The 26,319-nt window shown below is 37.7% G+C and overlaps 1 protein-coding gene across 1 annotated transcript in view; it reads left to right on the top strand.

The window, feature by feature from the left end:
• Positions 1-25,046, top strand: part of LOC108361255 (1-phosphatidylinositol 4,5-bisphosphate phosphodiesterase classes I and II-like) — a 63,866-nt gene extending 38,820 nt beyond the window's left edge. Inside the window, exon 2 of the mRNA XM_017613835.1 lies at positions 24,848-25,046. Within this exon, the coding sequence (XP_017469324.1) occupies positions 24,848-25,021 (174 nt within the window). The 3' untranslated portion in view covers positions 25,022-25,046. The remainder of the gene's footprint in view (positions 1-24,847) is intronic.
• The last annotated feature ends 1,273 nt before the right edge of the window (positions 25,047-26,319 follow it).

Here is a 26,319-nt window from a genome sequence, read left to right on the forward strand (position 1 = left end):
TTGCTTATGCCAGGATTTTAACTCTCATTCCAGCACATTTGATATATCAGATCCGCTTTTCATTAAAATAAAGACATACAATCGGCTGATGAATTTAGTTCTGTAGCAGTTTTAGATCTCGACACTTAACAAACTCCTGCCTATCGTGACTTGGCGCAAAAATTGAAAATACTGGTTCCGTACGTCATGCGGACTGCGCCCCTCGTGCGGATGGGCGGGAATGGAGGGTAAAAACCGTTGGGATATTATTATTATTATATGTATAAGTTTTTATGCTACAAAAAGAAATAAATCTTTTTGGTGCATAATTTTCCGTTTGGGTTCTTTTGTGCATTGAAACTGTTTTTGAGTTTGTCGTTTATTATTTTTTTGTTTAAACAGATTTATTAAAAAAATAGGGACCTGGAAAAAGGTTTGAAAATTGGTTAAAAATAATAAACAACAAACACATAAATAATAAAACAATTAATTTTCTTGATGCATAATTCGCCGTTTGGCTTGTTTTGTGCATTAAAACTGTTTTTGATTTTATCGTTTAATTTTTTTGTTTAAACAGCCTTATTAAATAAAAAAATTAAGGACATGGAAAGCGGTATAAAAATTGGTTAAAAATAATAAAAAGGATTAATTTTTTTTATGACATAATTTGCCATTTGGCTTGTTTTGTGCACTAAAACTGTTTTTGATTTTGTCGTTTAATTGTGATAAGGAAGCTTTTTAATTTTTTGAATTTTAACCATGGTGATTATTGTTTGTTTAAATTCCAAAGTGGTACATAAATCAACCGGTTTTGCTTTTATATTTTATTATTATACTTTTTTTCTAAAAATTATTGAACATTGCAAACATGCAAAAAAAAAAATTCTAATTAAAAAAATTTTTTTTTTTCAAAAATAAACTAGCTCATCTTGGAACGGCAAAAAAAACGCCAAACTTGGACATAAAGCCTACTCTTTTGTCTTTGAGTCTAAAAAAATACAGGAGCTACAAGATTATTTTTTGCACAAGTAATTAGCGGCAAAAAAACAGCAAATTCATGGGTATATCTGACGTTTTTTTCTTCATGTTGTTTCGCTAACTTTATATCTACACATCACTTTTCATATAAAGGTAAATTTCATAAATTCGTGAAACTTCGATATTTCGAAATTTAAGGACGCTAATTTACTCTAATATGATACTAACAACCTTGAAAAGAAGTAGCATTATTATAGAAGTTTGGAACTATATAAGTTTATCTCATAAGGTGTAACTGAACATACTATCGAAACTCTTAGAAAGAGGGGTAAAACCACTCTCCTTATTATGTAACGGTAGTTATCAGAAAGATGAAAAACTCTATTTAATACTTGCGCCGGGTATTTAATGTTCGGCTCCACCCGAACTTTGACTTTTTACTTGTTTTTATGTAATTTTTCTTTACGTTTTTCAAGTTAACAGTTTTTATTATTTTTTATAAAAATATTGGTCATGCTTTTGCCAAAACCATGTAACAATATTTCAAACTTTAAATAAAATTAAGAAAAATTCAACAAATTTTCATCAATATTTTTAACTTTTTAATATGAGTGTGTAGAACATTTTTGGGTATGCAGTTTTATAGCTCATAAAATTTTAGTCTAACAAAGTGCAGGTCAGCAAAAGAATTAATTTAAACTTGTACTTTACTACATGTACTAAAATTTTATGAGCTATAAAACTGCATCTTGCTTTCTTTGAATTTTCAATTTATACCTCGAATGGACAATTTTCGATGCATCGAAGCAAAACATCGATATTTTCGATGCATCGATGTTTTTTCGACATCCCTAAAATACATATCGTCGTTTAAAGTACAAAACCGCGTATCAACAAAATGCAAAACCGCGTATCAAGATAATGCGAAACCGCGTATGTGAGGCGCATAAATTATTTTCTAGAGAGTAAAAACACTAACATTTAAAAATGGTTCTCTTTTTTATAAAGCAATCGCGTTTCTGGCTTGTATATTCAGGACGAATGGATAAGGATTGAGCCAAGAGCTTGTGTGAGCAAATCCAATTTTTGGCAGCAAATGTTAGTTACGCTGTTTTCCAGAATGGCGATACGCGGTTTTGTACTTTACACGACGATATGCACTTGCAAACAGACTGGTCTCCCCTCTTACTGTGTTATTCAAATACAAAATTTCTAACTTTGTGCAAAAAACTATAACAAATATTTCTACAATGTTTCACCAAAATTTCAAACTCTCAAAAATTTGGTTTGTAGTTTTGTACCTCATTAAAATTGAGTATAATATAGTGCTGCTCATTTGCTTCTCTTTTAAAAAAAATTGTCGAACATACTTACTTTGTATGGAAAAAATGGGCAACATCGTCAATAAAAAAATTGTCAGAAATTAACTGTAAGTCTTAGCGACTTCAAAATGGCACTTTATTATCCTTAAATTTTACGATTTTTTTGTTAAACAAATTTTGCGGGGTAAAAATCTCGAGAAAAGGTTCCTACAAATTTGTGATGTTTCAGGGCTAATACATCTAGGATCATTGAAGACGACTTTATACGACGTTTACACGCTTCGTAATTCGCTCTCTCATTCGTAATTCGCTCTCCCATTCGTCATTCGCCATCCAATTACCTTTCGAATTAAGTAATTCGCCATACAAAATTTTGAGAGCGAATTACCTCATTTATGCGAATGACCAACGAATCGGTGTCTTCTCTAATATTTATCGGAAACATATCGAAGTTTTCACCGGCATGGTTCTACTTGCTGGCACTTTTTCCAGCTGCTGGAAAATTAATCAATAAAATATTCTTTATATAAATTAAAATTTTTTATGATAGCTTAAATTTTTGGTCCATCTTCGATATTTGCAGTACACAAAAATAATAATAAATAGCGAAGAACAAGAACAAGAAGTAGAGCTGTTAATTGAATTACTAATGTGTGTCGTGGAAACAGGGTAATTCACGAATTACTTAGAGAGCGAATTACAAAACGTGGAAACATCGTATTACGATCTGTAAGTTTTTTATTTCATTTCATTTATTGTAAAATATAACATTTGCACAATAAGATCCCAATGATCTCTTTTAGTACAACTATAACTTAAAATAAAGAATTACAATATGTTAATGTTTAAAATTAAGTAATATATAAGTCAAAAACAGGAACAACAAAAACGTACACAACTCTATAGAGAATCACAGGTGGAGCATAAGGAAAAACATAGGAATAATGTATTGATTACCCTATACCTAACTAGATAGCGAGCCTCAGAGGAAAGGGTATAACGTTTTTGTGGAAAAAAATTGCAAAACTGTTTTTTGTCCCGTATTCGGCTCCCATAAATATGGTCACCGTACCTATACGTGAAGGATTTTAATATAGACTAGCACTTCCGTGGGCTTTTTGTTCCATATTTCGAATGGACTAAGTTTTATGCTACCTAGGTCAGCGAGTCTACGTCTAGCGAGAGCAACACATTCATAAGGGATTTATTCTGGCGTTTCTTCGTCCATCTCACAGCACCAACAGATGCTCGTATCTGAAAGATTTATTTTACTGAGGTGATATCGCCGGGAACAATGTCCCGTGAAGTACCCAGTGAGAGTTCGAAGGTCCTGCCTGCCTAAATTTAAAAGCTTTTTTGAAGTTCCTGTGAGCGACAGGTGAACCACTTAGCTTGTCTTTGCCCTAGACATTCACTCCAGTGCCTATGGAATTTTTTGTCCACCCACTTAACCTCCCTTGTGTGTGCTTTAGTGAACCCACAAAAGGGTTAATATTGTGGTAGCTACGTGTTTTACAAGCCGGTCCGCCTGTTCATTGCCATTGTGACCCTCATGCCCCAGCACCCAGACCAGTAATATTGTGTTCTTGATTCTAAGAGCACTTAGAGTACTGAGGCAGTCGTTCACTAGTTTTGATGTTATAGTGTGGAACTTTAGCGCTAGAAAGACCGCCTGACTGTCCGACATAATGCAGATGTTTTTAGAAGCTACGACTCTGTCACAGATCTCTATCCCATGAATCTCCGCTTGGAAAATGGTAGGGCAGCTGTCCATTGTTATCGATATTTTAAAATTTTACCCAAATATACCAGCTCCAGTTTTTCCATCTTCAAGTTTTGATCCTTCAGTGTAGCAATCTGCATCTCCTGGTTTGGTGCAAGAGTTTCCTATACTCCAGTATGCTCGGTCCGTAATAGATACCTTTAAATTCCTAGAAATGACTGGTTGAGGAGCTACTGCGTCCCTCATATGCATTATGGGGTAATTTGTGAATTTCATTAGGACCTTCATGTGACCTGTCACGTTTCCGGTTTTTAATTCGGAAGTAGTTAGGATTCTCAGTGCCGAAGGGATAACCTCCCTCTCCATTACGATTGGGAAGGGCGGTATACACACAAGAGCATTGTGTGCATCAGCAGGACAGGTCCGCATAGCACCTGTTATTCCAATGCGCACCATTCGTTGCAGTTTGCTTAGTTTTGTACTAGCAGTTCTTTGTGTCGTTTTAGTCCACCATGCCAAGAATGTGTATGTGACTATGGGCTTCACAACCGTGTTAAATGGTCAGTAGGTCACTTTGGGGCAGAGTCCCCAAGTTTTCCCAAAAAGTCGCGTGCAAGCGACGAGGGCTCTCATCGCCTTGTTTACGGTTGCGTCTTAATGTGAGTTCCATGTGAGTGTCTTATCCAGCCTCACCCCCATCTATTTGGTATCATTTGAAAGAGCTATTCTAGTGCAGCCGAGAGTAAATTCCTTTATGGTTAGCATTTTTATCATGGTAAACGGAACCAAAGTAGTTTTAGGAGGATAAATGGATAATCCTTTGGTCCCACATCGTCTTTGTGTAATGGAGATCGTTTCGCCATGCAGCCATTTTGCACAGATCATCATATAGTCTGCATAGCCTTGTGTTTCGAAGCCGGGATCGTTCACCATGCAGAGAAGTTCGTCTGTAACCACGATTGAGAGAATACAAAGGTTGCGCCGATCTCGGACCGCTATTCCTCTCTTAACGAATTTGACAGAATCGTTGTTTGCATGACGTCACACTTGTGCAACTTGTTTACGTTTTCCTTGCAACATTTTTTCTTCTTCTTCCATTCTTGCTCACGTTTTGGCATTCCGCTCTCGCAATTGCACCAGTGTGACGTCACACAAAAGTTATTCTCAAAAATTCTCTCTGATCGGCGCAATCTTGTATTCTATCATTCTTGGTCTGTAACCATAGTCCACAGGAGAGGAGAGAGTACACCCCCTTAAGGGCAACATGTGGCTGTACTAGATTCTTTTGTGTCTCCCAAGGCACAAAGGGCTATGTTCTTAGACTCCAGAGCCTTTTTCGACGTAAGGCTATTAATGACAGTTTAAATGGATTTGCCTGGTTGATATGTAAATTGGTTCTTATTCAGTGGTTGTTCCGTTAGGTTGGCTTCTCTGATGTGTTAATCCATGTCTTTAAGGCCTCCGTCTATCTACTGGGAAAATGGCACAGGAAGAGCGATGCTCTGTATAGTCTGGAGAGGACTGGTGCTACATACTATAGTACCCAAATATAACTGTAAAAATAAAAATTAATAAAATAAAATAAAAAATGGAATACATGTTTTCAAAGTCACTTTTCTCGAAATACTGGCTGCGTTTCTTTAAACATTCCGGATAATCCCATTTCACAGCCGGAATAAACAGAATGCGTTTGAAATATACGTCAACATATCAACAGGAACGTTCTAAAGAATAAATAAACAAAAAAGCTTATTCCAAACGTTCAGAATGAATAAAGAAATGCAGCCATTATCTATGAATGATTGCCATTTTTGAATTTTTGGAAGCTAGAGACAATATAATTTTAAAATTTGCAAGACTTTCCAATGTTCAGCAACCTTTCATTTAATCCTGGTTCAGACGCACCGTGGCTACCTCATTAATTTGCGACCAGTTTTTTTCCAACAGAGCTGCAGCTCCCGCTTTAGTGCCTGTATTACTCGCAGTTGTATCAAAGGACCTTGAACTTGGTTCACAAGATGCTACTTCATGAATTTTTCATAAACATACTTTCACCAGTTGAGTGTGCTATTATTGGTGTGCCGAAGAATTTGGCTTTGCCATTGTAACTCACAATTGCGATACGATCGACTTTGTTTTTTCCAATAAGATCTGGCAAAATCTTCCCATCCCAATGAATTATAAACGATCCAATTGTGTTTAACTGTAAGAAAAAATAATAATAATGAATTATAAACGATCCAATTGCGTTTAACTGTAAGAAAAAATAAATTCCGTATGACAAACGTATGATAAACGATCCAATTGCGTTTAACTGTAAGAAAAAATAAATTCCGTATGACAAACGTATGATAAACGATCCAATTGCGTTTAACTGTAAGAAAAAATAAATTCCGTATGACAAACGTATGATAAACGATCCAATTGCGTTTAACTGTAAGAAAAAATAAATTCCGTATGACAAACATTTAAATAAAGCTGAAATTAAATTACATTATCAGAAAATTTACCTGAAATTTCCTTTGATTCTTTCACTCCTTTCCCGTCGTGTGCGTTAAATACTCGATCTGCTGATTACGAGATCTTCTACACGGTAAACCAATGCTTCGGCGGTTGCGATAAATATATGCATAGGTACTCCATCACTTACTTTAGCATTGTCAATTGCTTCAACTAACCGCGGCGTCATAATATTTCTTCGACCCAATTTTTTAGCTGGTTTTGAAAAATCTGAGCTTTTGACTTGTTCAAATCATGGTACATCTGCATATGGATAGTTTTACTGTTGCCGTCATGAAAATGAGTTTCATCGTCGCTCACATTATTCTGCCATTCCATGATTTCATTGCAATCTATAATTTGTTACAAAAACAATTTAATAATGTATTCCTCATTACACTTAAATTTTTGTCGATGAATTTCTTCTTGATTTTCTCTTTTCGCATTTCTTCTTTCTTTTTTCGCCCTTTGGCTCTTTTGTCTTTTTTGCCTATGCTTTTCCAGTAGTTTATCTTCCACTATTTTGTTTGTTTCTAATGTATTTTGAGCAGCAATGTCAAATAAATCATCAAACTTTGATCGAAGTTTTTGATAGATCGATTTTTAGCAGGATGCGGAGAACGATCAAAACACGATCTTTCTCACAACCAATCGCGGCCAAAAATTGAGTGCTTCCAATTTTTCGCGATTGATAAAGTTGCTCTGCGAACAAAAGCATTTACGATCTCTTTATTGCTTGCAAGAGTGTTCGTAAAGATTACAAAAGAGAAGATTTCGTTGCAAGCGGCGTTCGTTCGATCTTTCGCCATCGTTCGTTGGTTGCGAGCGTTTTTTGTGAAACCAATGAGTTACTCGTATTGTGAACAGCGTTGCCAGGTTGACGTTGTTAACATCATTTAGACGTTATTTGTATGCCTGTTGATGTTTGGACGTTTTTTGTGTAAGAAATTACGTTTTTTTAACTTACCAGTGATTTTTCTCTATGTACAATATATTCAATGTATAGCGTACTATAAGTAAGTACTTACGCTCATACTTTCGGCAAATTTGTTACTAAATCTTGTAAGTAGAACTGATTTTGAATTATTTTCTTAATAAATCTTTGCAGCAGGTGCCTCAAAACATATTTATTCTTTCCAGCCTTTCTTTCAAAGGCTGGTTGTGTAAACAGTTGAGGTTACAAGGCTTATTACAATGTTTGCAATTGCATATTAAAAGCCAAATCAGGAAGAGGTGATCTATTGCAACACGCACGCTCGCAAAATCACTATGTTCCTTCTTAGCAGAACGTAATTTAGCATTTTCGACAACCAACACCCTAACCCAATGGCTACAAGAAAAAAAAAAATTAAAAATCAAGGCGATTCTTTACCAACTAAAACTTGCACATTATTACCCTGGTATTTAATGGGCTATCGAATAAAAACTTGAAAGTCTAGTTGAAAATTTGCAGTTTTTTTATAATTTTTGCACAAAGTTTAGTGTTAGTTATATGATGAGCTAGGCTTTTATGAAAAAATAATAAACATTAAATAAACAGAAGAAAAACAGCCAAAATCGATCAAAATGTTGATGATTACAAGTGTATGTATAGCCCTGTTCGCGTACGCACTATCCAGTAAATCCAGTACTACTTTTACTGGTTTTTTAGTGGATGTCGCTTGCGTACGCAAAAACTTGCAAGAAACTAGCAAAACAGGGGGAATTGAGAGAGCAGCTGAACTTGCAAGTTTTACTGGATAAAGTTTCCTAGCAACTATTTGCTAGTAAGAAAAGCAGTTGATGGCATGACGCTTAATTTAATTCATATTAAGAAAATAATTTTTTGTGGTACTTTTAGAGTTGCAATTGACAAAATAAACCTATTTAAATATATAATAAGATGGAAAATACTAGTTTTCTAAGAAAATTGCATCTGAAAATAACAAATTAATTAGCTGTTCATAAAACTAGAAAATTCTTGCTGGTTTTGCGTTTTCGTACTTTCTTGCATATTTCACTCATAGTTATAGTTATAGTTTATTTATTATTCAACTTTAGTACACAAGATTATAATTACCTCATTAACGTACCAAACAACGAGTTTTGCTTCTGAAGTTGATGAGTTGAAATTCTAATTAAATTATAAAATAATTACAAGCAAATAAATGTATAAATGTGTGTATAAAAAATAACATTAACAATTAAAATATATATAGGACTAATAAATTAAATTAAATTAAAACAATTTAAAAAACTTCTATTTAAAACCATTTGGTGGTTAAAAATTTGAACATATTATTTTATACCATTTTGTAGTGAAGATGTAGAGCAGCTCGGAAATGCGAAGCATTGCTAATATTTATTAAACTTTGGGGCAACGAATTCCAAAAACTTATGGCATTTATGAAAAACTGACGACTAGACACCAGCAGCGAATATCTGGGTGGGACTATTTTTCTCACGCGCATTGACCTAACCAAGGTAATTTCTTTATGAAGATAAGATGGTTCCGATGTAAATAAAATTTTATGCAGAAGTGTAATCACTCTGTGTTTTAAGAGGTTTTCAAAAGTTAATCCAAAGAGACGTTTAGCATACTCGGACACATGATCTCTTCTCTTCAAACCAAAAACATATCTAGTAACATTATTATAAAGACGCCTGAGCTTATTTAGACTTGAATAATCAGAGCTGGCAAATAGCTCACATCCATACAACGAAGTAGGCAATATATATGTTTTCGCCAAAAGCATTCTAGTTTTAAGTGGAACCAGAAATTGCGTTGACCACAGCGATCTTAATATACCGTAAACAACACCACACCTTTGGTTAATGTGATCATTCCACGAGAGGGTTTTGTTAAAGATAATGCCTAAATTTTTAGCTGTTTCAGTAAAAGAAATTTCGGATCGATCAATGCTAAGTTTCGTCATTTGTCCAGTGTCTAAGATTTTTTTTTGTACTACAAGGCATACAGATTTTTTTGGATTGATTAGCAAGCCATTTTTAGAAGCCCAAGTATGAATATGGTCAAGATTGTTATTTATTTTATCTAGCAAAGACTCAGTCTCTGACGGTAAGCAGCTAGCATAAAGTTGAACATCATCCGCGTACATATGTATCTTACAGGTGTCTAAAAAGTCCGGTAAGTCGTTGATATCAATTGAAAAGAACAATGGCCCTAGGATTGAGCCCTGTGGTACGCCTTTATTTAAAGGTTAAAATTCAGATAGAATGTCCGTGTAAACAGCCTGCTTTCTTGTGGATAGATATGAAAAGATTAAATTGACTGCCGATGGTGAAAAGTTATACAGCTGTTTGAGCTTAGTACAAAGCAATTTGTGGTTCACCATATCAAAAGCCTTTGAATGGTCCAATAAGGTTAAAAAAGTAATTTTATTGTCTTCGAGTGCAGCACAAATGTCTTCGGAGACCCTAATTAGTGCAGTAACAAAACTTCTTCTAGGGCTAAAGCCTGATTGTTCATCGCTCAATAGATTATTTTCAGATAAAAATTTGCAGATTTGTTGGTACATAATTTTTTCAAGACCTTTGGACAGGAAAGGCAAGATGGCAATGGGACGATAATCTTTGTTTGCTTTCATAAGCGATATAATTTTTGCTATTTTCTAGTTATCGGGGAAAACACTAGCAGTAAGTACAGTATTGTATATGTGAGTTATATAAGGTAACAGTTTGGGCAAAAGTGCTTTTAAGAAAACTGGGTTGATGTCATCCAAACCAACAGCATTGGATTTGACCTTTAGCAAACATTCCAAAACGTCAAGATGACTAATACAAGTGAAGCTGAACTCTTTATTAACATTAAACGCGTTTTTTGCTTCATTCTAACTTGTTTCGTCTGCTTCACATTCTGAAGTGTTGATAAAATTTGTATTAAGTATGTTCGGGTCTACAGTATCACCTGAAGAATTTTTAAATTGTCCAATGCCTATATTTTTAAGCTGCGCCCAAGTTTAAGAGCTTCATGAAATGTTTGGTGATAATAAGAACTCTTCGCTCGTTTTATTTTGGATGCACATTGTTTTTCAAAACCTTAAAGGAGTCGTACAGTTCATTAGTTTTATACCTTTTCCATCGATTATATGCTTTATCGCGACGTTCAATTAATTCCTCAATATCTTGATTGATCCAAGGATTGTGTTCGGTTTTTAATAATTTTTGTTTTAGCTGCACAGATTTATTAAAAAGATACGTTACATGATTTTGTAGAAAGGTGACTTGATCGCTGACTGAAGTAAAGTTATATATAACCTGGAATCAACCTCCTTTTCCAGTTGCATGTAATCAATATTTTTAAAATCACGATATGTAATTACTTCCGGAGTACTTTTTTGTAGATGAAAGTCATAAATAAGAAATATCATATCGTGCTTAGAAAAAGTAGAGGCTGATATTTGGTCATAGAGCTTAATTTTACTTTGGTTGCTTACCAAAAATAAATCCAATAAAGATTGATTTGTTTTAGTAAAGTGAGTTGGGTATTTATTATTGACTGAGAAAAGACCAAGACTCTCCACACTGATGATAAACTTCCGCTCTTTTAGAATATCACTGTTGAAACCCCCGGCTACTTTTACATTATTGTAGCTCAGTGTCAAATCTTCCAGACAGATCAGGAGGGGACTGATATCAATTGTTTTGTTAGGTCTATAGATACAGCCAACTAAAATATTTTCACCAGCAGACATGATTTCTAAAAATATATACTCTGTATCGCTATCCAACGAACTTTTAAGTTTTTCTTTACATGAGATGGTCTCCTTAATATAAATAGCCGTGCCGCCTGCGTGCAAGTTGCGGTCAGCTCTAAAAAGTTTGTAGCCATCTATTTTAAATAAACTATCTGGCATAGATGCAACAAACCATGTTGCAGAAATGCAGATTACATCAATTTCAGAGTCGTGAAAAATAAACCTCAGTTCGTTAATTTTCCGAACCACACTTTGAGCGTTTAGGTGACAGATCTTTAAGCCGTTCATTTGCTTGGCCAGTGTGCGAACCATGCATGAAGTATTGTTTTTGGAATTAAAAATTTTGTCATTCGTTTAAAAAAGTATTGAAAAAATTTTAATAAATGAAAGCAGTTCCTGCAATTCGAGCTTTACAATGACAGAAAACCAAGTAAAGAATATAGCAACTTAGAAAAATCGTGTAAAATTTTTCAAAAACAATCTGTAGTGAGTATAGAAAAACCCACCAAGTTTTACAAAAAATATAAAAACACCTAAACATATAAATAATTAAAGTAAAATAAATAATCCTACTCATATCTAAATTAGTTATATTTATCAACAACAGAGAGTCAATCGAATCAATGAAAGCTGCATTACTGCCTTTGTTACATTTAACATATATAAGGTCTAGAGTATGCTGCGTATAATTTATGTTGCTTCTTGTAGCGTATCGCGGCGCTCAATATGTTGTAATTTGTTTTTGTTAAGCATTCATTGATATAAAACGGCACAATGGAATCAAAGCCCACATGTTTCAAGAGCAAAGGACCATTGGCTTTCTTTCTAAACTGTGCGACGGACGTCAGTATAGTGTTTTTATCGTAGGCTGAAGTAAGCTTAACCACGATAGCTCCATCGGTGTTTTGATTATCGCGTAATGGCTTCAAGCACAGAATTTGATTAAACGTGGGCAATTTAACGCTCAAAGTGTTGCAAATATTATTAAAAATAAGTGACAAATTTTCGTTCTCAGTGTACGGGATACCTGCAATGCGTAAGTCGCATGAAACTGAAGAGTTTTCCAACTTAGGGACGGCTGCTTTTAAATAGGTAACTGACCTCGGATTTTAGTGCTTCCACCTCACACATATTCCCTGCAGGGAAACCGCGGACTAGTGAATCAAATTTCTAGTTCCGTACTAGGTCTTTATCGCCAAGAAGGAACTAGCCCGATAGGAACTAAATCCCCATCAGTCCAAAATCGGCGAAAAGTGGTACTTTTAAAAAACTAATTTTTTCAGTTTTTTTCTCTAGAATTCTATATCTAAAGTGACGAATTTAGAAATGGTTCGGAACTATAGAAAAAGGGATGTAGAGCGAACTAGATCTTATTTGTCGAATTTAGAACTAGTTCGGAACTATCGAATAAGGGATGCAGCGGGGGGCTAGTTTACTTTACATATGTAGATATGTGTTCGGCGGCTTTTTCTTTCAAATACGCTTCTATTATGCGCCTCGCAGATACTTTTTCATAGCTTGGTAATACAAAACTAAAATTTGTGGTAACATTTCAACATCTTTGGACCGTCTGGAATCTAAGAAATAACAGCGAGCACCTCTGCAAACTCAGCTACAGCTAAAGGTATGTAAACGTACATTTCTTGCAATCATTCAAATAAATTTAATTTCAGATTGAAAACACATTTCTTCCAAAATAACTTAAAATCGCACACACGGAAGAACCAAAAAGATTTAAAAATTATGATACTTTTTTCTTTCGTCTGTCGATTTCAGAACTGGTTCGCAACTATAGAATTTAGGACTAGTTCGGAACTATCGAAAAAGGGATGCAGCGGGGGGCAATTGACACTTCCTAGGACATCGCCATGTTAAATTCGCCAGTTGCTAGCATGCAAAAGAGATTTATCGCGAACCAGTGCTGGGTCTAAATGTACTAGAAGCGCACCAGTTCAGAACTAGAGATTTTCCCCACAGGGCTATTTTCAAGGTTAGTTACTCTTTGGGCGACGGCTGTGATATCTCGCTTTAGCTCGGAAAGCCGGTCTTCAATGTTGTTTAATATCTGTTTACCAGCGTCCTCAATCTTTTGCAAAAGAAGTTCGGTCTGTTTATTAAGGCGCGAGTCAATCAGTTGTAGCAATCGCTTAGGAGTTGCTCCATAACCGGATAAGCGCGGCGTCCTTTGCGTTTGTGGTGTTCTTTGCTTTGGTGGGGTCATGCTGGATGAACGAGTACGTTTTGCAGCATTCGACATTATTAAATTAGCAAAGGCAGTTGTTGTCAAACTGTCTTGTGTACCTGTTGTTGTTGCTTGAACTCAAAACTGCAACAATACAATATAATGTCGAGGTGCTCCGGCACTCAGCAACCTTGAGATAGCTCAGCTAGTTCCATGATAAGAGGAATTACTCGTCGGGATCACTCGTCAGCGTTTTTCGGCGAAAAATTATCCTCTATTAATAAAAGTCCGTTTTCTAATTTTGCGAAAAAAGAGTGAAACAAGTTAACTTTACATGCGACCTCCAGGGTTGCCGTGTAGAATCACTCATCGGGAGTAAATATTGGCTTACTCTCCGAAATTTTGTTACTGGCAAGTTACGGGATATTTTTTTCTGGAGAATACGAAAACACGTCTTATATTAACGATCTCAAACCAGTTACCAATAGTGGTATTCACCAAATTGTTGTCAACAGTCGTTGCTTGAGCTCATCTGCTGTTTTGCCAGAGTGCCAGGCAGCGTTGCCAGGTTGATGTTTTTAACGTCATTTGGACGTTTTTTGTATCCTGTTGACGTTTGGACGTTTTTTGTGTAAAAAATGACGTTCTTTAACGTCTCAGTAATTTTTTTCAATGCACAATATATTCCATGTATAGTGTACTATTTGCTTGTAGAGTAAGTACTTACGCTCACACTTTCGGCAAATATGTTACTAAATCTTGTAAGTAGAACTGACTTTGAATTATTTTCTTAATAAATTTTTACAAGCTTTGTTTTTTGCAGCAAGTGCCTCAAAAGATATTTATTCTGTGGACATATATTACTTAAATATGATGCAAACCAAACGCACGCGCATTGCGCTGAAATATTGCTCGTTCCGTCTTAGCGGAACGTAATTTAGCATTTTCGACAACGACCACCTAACCAAATGACTACAAGAAAACAAAATTATTAAAAATCAACGCGATTCTTTAGCAACTTAAAACTTGCACATTATTACCTTGGAATTTAATGAGCTATCGAACTGCATTCTCAAAAAAATCTGAATAAAAAGTTGAAAACTTTGCAAATTTTTTATAATTTTTGCATTATTTTACATTTTGCTCTTTTGCCAAACTGCAGGCCACTTGCTCACTTTGGTGAATACCACTACTGTGTTTGTTATATAATGAGCTAGGCTTTTATGGAAAAATAATAAACAATAAATAAACAAAAGAAAACGACCAAAATCTATCAGTATGTTGATGACTTAATCAGCTGATCACAAGTGTATGTATAAAATGACTTTTGTATTAACGATCTCAAACCAGTTTACAATAGTGGTATTCACCAATTTGTTGTCAACAGTTGTTGCATGGCCACTTGCTCACTTTGGTGAATACCACTAATGAATTTTAAATGTGCTGTGTCGAAATTACATTTTAATATACCTTACGTACATACATATGGGTGTTTCTTGAAAAGTGTCAACCAACACCAAAAACAAACCAACACCTGGACAAAGTTTATAGATGCCAATCGATAACTACATATTTTGTCTTTCATCCACCAAAATATTGGAGTAATTGGTCCATTCCATTTCAAGATATTTGCGGCTTTCCAACTTCACTTTTAATTATTCTTTTTTTTCGGAGAAACGTAGCTTCCAGAAATCCTTCATAATTGTAGCACACGATTAAAAAGAATTGGAAATCTATTCGGAAATTTATGGCCCTATTGTGTATGGCGACTGATAGTGGATGGGCAACCATATACTTACATTCGCATTACGTATGGCTACTGGCTACTGACTGTCGGCTACTGAGTCTAGTAGAGGAATTTTCTGTTTCCCGCTATCGACGATTTTGTTATTTGTTCACACATGTAAATTTTTCAACACATTGGAGCAAAGTTGCCAATTACTTGGAAAACTTCATGTTAAAAAAGTAAATTCGGATGTTTTCTGCGCTTTTCTATATACTGAGACTAATAGCTATACATAATACAAATTACGATAGTGGTAGCCATGGCTACTAGACCAGCAACTAGACCCCAGTCGCCATACATAATAGGGCCATTAGTACAGCTTATGTTCTGTAAGCCTTACAACAAAAACAACGTAAAAATATATTAGGAACGGTCCAAAGTTAAATTCCAAGTTGTGCTTTTTTTCAAGCGTTCGGACGCAAAATATACTTTACATGTAAAAAAAGAGTCGTAGCGTTTACTTCATTTGTCAAAATTTTAATACTAAAGCTAGTTTTGGTTATCTTGCCAGTCGCATAAATTTTTTTCGGAAAGCTATAGGATTATCGATTGTAAGTATATTGAAAATCGAAACGTCCGAACGCCTCAAATAAAGTTTGTTCACATTGTTCTATGTATGTAGGAACTGTTACTCACAAAATTGAGTATATGGCTTTTTTTTTGTTAGTATTTGCAAAACTTTTTTGTTAATTTGGTATTAAAATATGGCTTATATTTTAGCAAACCCCGTTTAAATCCAAGTATGAAACTGTGTACGAATATTATGAAAAATCTGCAAAGTTTCAGCAAAATTGCAAACCTTTTAACAAGAATTTTGTTGCTTACTTGCCTTCTCGGCTGCGTCGATTTCGCTGTGGAACTGGGTACGCTTGCTGTTATGCACTCGCTAGCTCATCGGAGTTGGGTGGGTAGATTTGCCCACAAATTCGCACGCCGCAGCAACTATAGAAAAAAAATAATCGTACCCGCTCTGTGAACCACTGACTGTGATCATACCACCCTTATTGCACTTGCCAGACCTTAAGCATGCCAGAAATCCCCTAACCCTACTCGTCTGCCCCCGCTTCGTCCTCTGTCATTTCAAGGTAAGATCTAGCACGGATAACGTTCAACGCATGGAAAAAGCAAAGCTACCGGGCGCTCCTACTTCCAGGTGTACGCGGAAAATCAAACCTAATAACCTAACACCTAAGACGTCTTGGTATGATGGCTGCTAGGCTGCGAACCAACTACGTTCGCTCAACTTAAACGTTTTTGCTCACCTAAGCTTCTCTTATTCTATGCGCCTAACGTTAGCACGTTTGTATTCCTGTTCGGAAACACCTTGCTTAATTACTGAAAGCATACATGCACATGAAAGTATGCGTTGAATTCCCTTGAACAAATGCAAATTCTTATTACTATTATTATTCTTTTACTTGTATATTCATAAGATCCTGTTGTACGTGCAACAAATGCAAAATCTGTTCTATCTTATTATTAAAATGGAAATCGATCTGCTACAAGTATTATGGAACTCGCCCTTAGTCGGGTCAGACTTCGACACCGTTTGCAATCGCCCTTGCTATGCTAATATAACACGGTCCTTGCTCTTTGGCGACAGAAATCAATATATAGCCTCTGGAAAACCCTCTCGGTCTCAATTCGATTCCCCATCAACGATCGTGTTATCGTGTTCGTGGCCTTGCAGCACTTGCATACCTCGCAGCTCCTGACGAATTCTTTGACAGCCGAAATCATTCCGGGCCAGTAGTATGTACTACGAAGCCGATTAACTGTTTTTGTCACACCTCCATGTCCCGCCGCTGTTCCACTGTGCATTCTTTCAAGCAACCCTCCTCTCAACCCTTCCGGTACCCACATTTTCCATACAGAATCCTCGATCTCATCTTCCCCTCTGAAACGCGTTCGCTTGTATATTACCCCGTCCTTCATCTTTACGTCAGGTAACCTGTCCGCATTACCCTCAACCGCACGCTTTAGACGATGGTAGCTTTCCGACTTGAACTCCGGACTATCCAATGAGATATCTGTTAGTAGGCTGTTATCCAGAGCATCCATGTGCACGCGGCTCAGCACGTCTGGAGCCACATTTTCTGAGCCACCTCGGTGTACTATTTCAAAATCTAAACCCTGGAGTTTAATACTCCAGCGCGCCAAGCGTCCCGGCAAATCACGCTGATTCAAACTCATGTGATCCGTTATTACTGTGAATTGCAATCCATCTATGTACGGCCGGAACTTCTGCACACTTACTACAGCTGCCAAGCATTCCAGCTCCGTGATTGTGTAGTTCCTCTGTGCTGAGTTTAGTTTTTTGGATACGTATGAAATCGGCCTCTCATTGCCCTGTTCATCTAACTGGAATAAAACGCCGCCGATTCCTGTGGTGGACGCGCGCACTGCACGTAGAAATGTTTTTTGAAATCCGGATTGACGAGAACCTTGGGTGAGGCTAAAACGTTTTTTAGCTCGTGGAAAGCAGCCATCGCTTCATCGGTCAAACAAAACTCCCTCTTCTTCTTCAAGCAATCTGTCAACGGTGCGGTAATCCCGGCAAAGTTTGGGATACATCTCCGATACCATCCCGTTAGTCCCATAAAGCGGCGAAGTTGCTTAACGGTTTTTGGCACTGGGAACTGCACCATAGCTTCTATTTTAGAGGGATCTCTTCGCAGCTCTCCCTGCCCTATGATGAAACCTAAGTATGAAATTTCTCTTTGACAAAATTTTGATTTCCGAACGTTTATCGTCAGTCCGGCTTTTGAGAGACACTCAGCAATATCGGATAAGTGCTGCAAATGCGTGTCAAAATCGGGGGAGAAAACTAACAAATCATCTATGTAGATAAAAACATTATCCCTGAGTCTGGATGGAATCACCCGGTCCATTAAGCGACATAACCTCTGGCTGGCGTTACAAAGCCCGAACGGCATAACTTTAAATTGGTACAGCGGGCGGCCTGGAACCGTGGAGGCTGTCTTTTCTCGAGAATCCTTCTCCAAGGGGATCTGTCAAAAGGCATCCTTGAGGTCCAGCCCCGTTATAAAAAAGGTATCTTTTAGCCGGCTGAGAATTCCTTCGACATGCTGAGTTGGATAAGCATCCTTCTTTGTGCGCACGTTCAGCTTTCGCATATCCACGCACAATCTATTTTTCCCCGACCTTTGTACCAGAACTATTGGCGAGCTCCATGCACTGTCGCTTTCCTCGATGACTCCAAGCTTTAACATCCTGTCTATCTCCTCAAATACACATTTTTGTTTTACTGGCGACAAGGGATAGTAGCGCTGCTTCACGGGAACGGTTTCGTCGTAGACCTGGATGACGTGCTCCATCAAATGCGTTTTCCCTAGCCCCAGTTTAGCCGAACACGGAAACAAACTCTTTACATGTTCCAATCTGATTCGCTGTTCTGGTGACAGTTCTACCATATTGCTGTCGTCCACGCTTAGCTCCGATACAGTCGCGGGTATCAACCCAAACTCTTCACAAAAATCTATGCCCAGGTATAGCTTTTGCTTTAAACTTGGCACCAAATACAAAATCAGGTCAACCGTTTTCTGTCGCCATTGAACCTTCGCTTTCATCCTGGGAATAATCGCCTGAACCTGTCCATCCGCCGTTCGTAACCCCTCATCCATGGACTCTACATTGTCCGCCCGCATAAGCTTAATCGCCTCACCTCCCAAACAACTAACCGAAGCGCCACTGTCCAACAAACCCTTCATATCAACACCGTTAACGACGACCTCCGCATAAGGTCTTCTGTCCACGTCGCTACGAATTATAGTCGCCTCTATGGCGCATTTAACTTGCTTCCTATCTTTAACCTTCTTCCGCAACTTTTCAATTTTCTTTCTGTTACTTTCCTTAACCTTACCTAATTTTATTGTTTCGCACTTATTTCCAAAAATTCGTTTTCTTACTTCTAGATACTGAGCCTCCCTTTCTTCCAACGTCTTGCGCGGGGTATCTATTCTCTTCAGATCGCCGTACGCAGTATTCTTAAGTACAGCAATAGGCTCTGTTTGGGTTCCGGGAATGCATCGTCCTGACGGCCCTTCCCGGACTTGCCGCCATTGAGTTGGTTTTCCTGCTTGCATTTGTCACATAGCGCGAACTTCTCTTTCACTTCGTTACACTTGAAGCACACCAGATCGTGAAAACGTGAGTTGCAGAGCCCTTTCTCGTTCAGGTCTCCTCTCTTGCAAGCTTGACCAGCTTTTTGATCCGTAACCGCCCTTTTCGAATCCTTCCTCTGAAATGCTCTCCGATCTCGACCGTCCAATGCCTCCAACGAAACTTCCTCAATAGCGTCCCCGTCCTCCGGTGGTATTGCCTCCACTTCGTCAATATTTTTCCTTCTAGGGAATTTCTGTTCCTGCTCCTTCAAATGCTTCTCCGCACGCCTGCACTCCTCTTTCAATTGCCCCAGCGTCTCAATGCGGCATCCAAATATCAAGTTTTTGATCTTATATTTTAAGTTTAGTCTCACCAGGTTAACTAAGCTGAGCTCGGGCATTTTAGCCTTCATCGTGAACGCCATACCCTTTATGATCGCATAGTACTCGTCGAAGCTTTCTGAGAATTCTTGTTTACGCTCATTCATCGCCTGGCGTATCTCCTCGTCACAGTCCGCATGGCGATACTGGCTAATTAACGCGCGCCGAAGCTCCGGGAAGCCTACCTCCTTCTCCTCCGCGTGCTCTTCCATGAACAACCAAAACCACTCCTGTGCCGCTCTCTCCAACAATAGATGAAAGTTTGCATATAAGTCCTCGGAAGAAATGTTGTGCCGCTTCTGCAGTGTCTCTACCCGGAAGAGAAACCTCTCGATTGGTATCGACTTAGAACTACCCGCGTACCTTAACCCCCAGTCTTTAATAACTTTAAACTTCAATTTGTCAGTTCTTATAACATCGTTGTTATCGCTAGGCGAATCCGTGAACAATTGCCGACGGGCTTGTGACCTTTGATCAGCCACTGGGCTACGTTCCCTACACTCGCCGTGCACGTTTCGTGACCGTGCTAGCTCACCCGACCTCGATTCTTCATTAAAATTTTCATTGCTTCGGTATTCCTCTACCGCGGAAACTCTATCCCCCAGGATACGTACGTCTCTACGGACCTTAGACATTGCCTCGTGAATGGCCTCCGTGGATGTTCGATTAACGTCTATCTGGTATTGGAAAAACATAGCTTCAAACTTCTGTAACAATTCTTCGCTTATTTTGTCTAATGCAGTTACTTCAGGTGACGGAATCTCACCCAGTGGAATATATCGCTGACCGGTGCGTGCCGTTTCGGCTGTCACTTCGCTACTATTACCTGCCACTGCCCCCACCATTTCAGCGTTCTCCTGCTCAACAACAATCACGTTACTATCCCTATCCGTAACCGCGTTCGAATCTTTATTCTTGCCCCCCATTTGCTTCTTCCTACCACTACGCAAACCTTTCCTAGGCATACTAATTTAAAACAGAAAGACCGCGTTTATTTTGCATGTAAGTCTATGTGCACAACTATGTATTTGTTTGTTTCTTAGCGTGAATTTAAATTGACTCAAAAATTGTATGTGATGAATTCACTCCCTTCGTGAAACCCTCTGTCAAATTTTCGTCGTCCGTATATGCCCCAAAAGGCGACCCCTCGTTACTGACACTCCACAGCCATATGGACTTGACCCTCATCCATATGGGATGGCCGTGCCAGGTATCTTCAGCTCAAGCGCGTGTAAGACTGCCTCAATCACTACAACTCACGACAAAACTGTAAAACCGTAGCCGCCATATACGCTCTGACCTGCCCCCCTAACTTCCCTGCACTGTCTAAAAACCCACCGTCACTGATACTCCACATCCACATGGACTTGACCCTCATCCATATGGGATGGCCGTGCCAGAAAATGATATCCAGCACAAGGCGCTCGTAAAGCTACCTCAAGTACCACGGAGTAAACGTTGAACCTGCAGCACTGTAGCCGCCCTAAAATGCCTTGTACTGGCCCCTGTTTGCCTAGAAATCCCTTTCACCATCCCTTAACACATTCAGTCTACTCCGATATAGTCAACGGAGCTGCATAGGGACTTTATTCCCCCCTTATAATGATTTCATTTCGTGCTAATGCCCTGACAAGTGCTGTTGAAAACTTCTTCTGTATCATAGGAAACCCCTTTCGGGCCGCACGCTTGGCGCCATTTCTATGTTGCTTGCTTGCCTTCTCGGCTGCGTCGATTTCGCTGTGGAACTGGGTACGCTTGCTGTTATGCACTCGCTAGCTCATCGGAGTTGGGTGGGTAGATTTGCCCACAAATTCGCACGCCGCAGCAACTATAGAAAAAAATAATCGTACCCGCTCTGTGAACCACTGACTGTGATCATACCACCCTTATTGCACTTGCCAGACCTTAAGCATGCCAGAAATCCCCTAACCCTACTCGTCTGCCCCCGCTTCGTCCTCTGTCGATCCCCCCCCTTCGTACAAGTCTCGGTTTGCCTCCAACTGAATGAGGCCGGCCAATCCGTCCCTCCACAACCATTGCCAGCCTTGGCTCTTGTGACTAGCCCCAACTGCACCCTCATCCCTTCATCCGAGTTCCCCGCTTAACTCAATCCCCCCTGTTGTGCGTGCAACAAATGCAAAATCTGTTCTATCTTATTATTAAAATGGAAATCGATCTGCTACAAGTATTACGGAACTCGCCCTTAGTCGGGTCAGACTTCGACACCGTTTGCAATCGCCCTTGCTATGCTAATATAACACGGTCCTTGCTCTTTGGCGCGACCCTATCTTAAATATTTATCATGCACAGCCGCGTCTTCTGGTCTACATGGATGGCACCTTCGTGGTGGATATCTAGTCAGTTTAGCAGGATGTGTATGTACGATGCAAATATCACCGCTCCGCTACAGCTACACAAGCATACATACGTGGGGACTCCTTTGCTCACCAAGCAGCTACAGCTTGGACTTCTCGGCCGCTCGATTCGCGTCCCGCCTCTACCGTCCGCCGACGTGTGTATTGGAACTGGACTCGAGGATTTTCGTCGCCAAATAAAGGCTCGCTTGCAGAGTTGAACAATTGTCCGCCGTGTTAGAGATTGACACTCTTTGATTCGCGTATACTTTATTAAAGTTTTACCAACTTCGACGCGCTCGACTGTCCCCAATCAGGCGGGGTATATATCTTTAATGTTTACTTAGAGATTCGGCTGATATTATGCGATAAATTAAAGTTACCTCGCTGCTGTCCGTCTTCAAAAAGAAAGAATTTTTCTTTTTCATGAAGTTAGCCGACCACGGGTGACAGGCACATTTTATGCGATCTCACAACAGCGAGCATTTTGTCAGGTACGCGAACTGCGTTCGTAATATGTTGCTATCGCTATTACTAATATGCGATGCGAACACATTGTTCGCGTCAAGCGCTTTAGCGACCGTAACAATTAAAAAAAAAAAATCAGGTATGTATGTAATTTTATAGTCCATTCAGTGTTAGTATAATAAAGTGCAAACTTCAAATGTCTGAAAATTCGCGATGATTTTTGAGAATTGTTTATGCATTTAAAATTTGCACATTATTGTACTAAAACTGAATGGACTATAAAACTACATACCTGATTTTTTTTTTAGAAATTCGTGTTGGTTTGCAGATTTTTCATAATTTTTATACACAGTTTCATATTTGGATTTAAGTGGAGTTTTGCTAAAACATATTTCAATACAAAACAAAAATGAAAAAAAATTAGCATGTAAAACATTGCGAATATTAACAAAAACAAACAGTATATTCAATTTTGTGAGTAACACTATATATATATAGTACATATCGACGCCTCCAAACCATACTATACTATGTCAGCTTAGACTTAGTCAGACTTAGCATAGTATGGTTTGGAGGCGTCGATATGTACGTCTGCTTGGACGAAGAAATTACTTCAACGAATGTTAATTAAGGCCTTCATATGGATGTAGATTTATTTACAATAAAACCCCATATTTGCATTAAAAAAAACGAGTGTGTTTAAATTCTTAAACAAAAAAATTTTATCCGTTGAAAAAAATCGGAACGTCCGAACGGGAACATCCGAACAACTTCGAACAGTTTTTGGCAGCTACTAAACATCGTTAGGAAGTTTAAGTTGACGCATTGGTTATGGCTGCTTATTATTTTAACAACCATTCATACATAATTTTTTTGTACCATTAGCAGATTCGCAGAATTTAGCAAAAATCATCAGTCATCTTCGATACGAGTTCCATTTTTAGAACGTCCGAACAGGAATTTTTAATCGCAATTCACCTACCATATAACATTTGTGGAAGATATTTTTATTGATTTCAGATACACAAGTATTGATGATGACCAGTGTTGCCACAAAAAAATTACCAAATTCCTCAAAAACAAATGAAAAATCCTCAAAATGCGAACAAATTACTCAAAATTTTCCTATTACAGATATGAATATTGTGTACTGCATATTATTTACAGGTACTTAGTATAATTAATTACATTCTCCAATTCAATTGGTAAATTTGTTCGTTTTAAACAAAGTATCACCGTTATTTTTTATGCCTTGTATATAATTTTGCTGCAACTATATCAGTGCTCAATCTGGTCCTACACATTTTTAAACTACTAGATATACGTTCTACTGAAACATAAGAAAAGGGCTATATTAGCAATGCAGATATAATTTTTTAAATTGTGAAACTTATGTATATGAACCTGAAGAATCTTTTAATTCAAAAACCTTTTTCCTATAATTTTCTGGATCTAATGAAGAATCAATATAAATATCCTTATGATCGAAGATTGCGTGTTGTCTCCATTCGTTACCGAGATTTTGCAAGTTCAAAACAAGTTGAAAATATAACGATGGAACGAAAAAAATTATCGATAACATTTTGAATATTTAGCAGCAAATGCAGATGTGCTTAAGAGTGAAAAACACCACACAAGCGGCTTGACAAACCAAGCGAAATATCCCTTTGCTTACAGCTGTTGTGTGGGGGTGTTTGAAGGTTTGACAAGCCGTTTGAGGGAAATGTGAAAAAAAATCAAAATGTGTTCAAACCGCTTACGTTGTGCATGTTAAAATCGCCCAATTCACAACGGAATTTTTACCGAATGAGAATGCAAGAGAGAAAAATCGAAGAAACCCAAACGCTTTTACATTGTGAACCGGAAGAAAACTAAAATTCTTTGCTTGAACGAGTCATGTTTGCATGGTGTGTGGCGAAATTGGAAAAGAAGGTTTGACAAGCCGCTTGTTTGGTGCATTTCGCCCGTTACAAAACTTAGGAAAGCTTTTTGTTCAAAAATTTGCAAAGCGATTTAACAACTCTGTTGTGTAAAACATGGTTGCATTTGTTATCTGCAAATATATCGGGGGAAATTCCTCAAAAAATACTCAAGCGCACCCGAAATTCCTCACGTTTTGAGNCATAAAATATGTAAGATGAAGAATATAAATCCAATTTTGACAATACAATATGTATGTTTGATAAACTAGAAATACAATACTATCAATTAATTTATGATTTTTATTACGAAGGCCATAACCGGTTTTGCCCTTGGTATATATATTTTATATGTACATACGCTTCACTTAAATTTTTGTAGGAAATTTTTTGTTTGCTTTAGAAATCATTTCTTAATACTTAAATTAATTCTAGGATTCTGGAACGGGCACACCGGTCACTATGCGTGTGGATTCCAAAGGATTTTACTTGTATTGGATTGACCAAAATAACGAGATGGATATACTTGACATTGCGACGGTACGAGACGCGCGTACAGGACCATTTGCCAAAAAACCAAAAGTAAGTGCTTTAGACTTGCATACATAAAAGTATCCATGCATATACATATACTACATGCATATAATAAATTTATGTTTATTGATGGCTGACTGTGAACATACCGTTACGGGGATGTTGCGAATATTTGCATTCGCATTCGTTATGCGAATGATTCGCACCATTTTACACATTCGCATTCGCATCAAATGATACGACTGTATTGCGAATGCGAATGTGCACATGGGCAGAGAGTCCACTCTAATATTGTTAAAATGGCTCTAAGTCTGTCTACCCAGGGTGCGGACAATAACCGGCTTTTAGCTTCAGGCGCTAAACGGTTAAGTAGTATGTACATATATCAAGCAACAAGCTTACAAGTAACCTAAAAGTCTTATAAGTAACCTAGAAATAATTTTAGATTCCTTCAGCGAGAAGGAGACATTAAAAAAATGTGAAATTAAAGCTCAATTGAAGGCCTATCTTAAAGAGAAACAAGCTCATCTCGGTGAAAATCCTCTCGATTGGTGGAAAACTAAACTTAAATATGTACGACAAATTGACAGGTCTGGCCCGCAAATATTTGAGCGCTCCACCCGGCAACGTTCCAAGTGAGTAATTGTTCAGTGGAGCCTCATGAGAGAAAAGGCAGCAAAATTATTATTTTTTTAAATATAATATGCCCCTTTTGAACTTTGACTACTAGATTAAAACACTGTATAGGTTAAGCACTCGTTCAATGTTCTAATCACACTGGATCACAAATTTTAGTTTGATTTTAGTTCTCTAGACACCACTATCCAATTTCTCTGTAGAATTGCTCGGTGATTCCGAAAATCGAGTTAATTTTTTTTATGGATACGTTTTCGAGATATTTGCAATTTACCGCTATTCAGCTTAAAACAAAAAATGCTTCCACTTAATCACATATATCTTACGAACCAATTCAACAATCTTAAAATGAGATACGTCAAGTCATAGCTAATAAATTTCTCCATAAGCCATATATACATCACTTTCCGAAAGGAACTCATAGTTTCTGACAAATTAATTGATCAATCCAGATTTTTTTTTTTTATGAAAAAAATAAAAAAGTGAAACTTTAGAAGAAGAAAAATTTAAAAAATAATAAGGTTCTGTACCAAATTTTTGCATTTGTACTAAAGCTTGTTCTGTTACAAAAGAAATCAAGTTAGTAATGAAGAAAAGCGATGGATAAATAAAGAAGTAATGAGTGGTCAAATGAAAATGTTCAAATATTTTTGTATGAAATATGAGCAGAGAAGCGTGTTACTCAGGTGTACGTGGCGTATGANGGCACACCGGTCACTATGCGTGTGGATTCCAAA

This window comes from Rhagoletis zephyria, unplaced genomic scaffold, assembly GCF_001687245.7.
Source record: "Rhagoletis zephyria isolate East Lansing unplaced genomic scaffold, Rhagoletis_zephyria_1.1 Rzeph_scaffold_00724, whole genome shotgun sequence".
NCBI lineage: Eukaryota > Metazoa > Arthropoda > Insecta > Diptera > Tephritidae > Rhagoletis > Rhagoletis zephyria.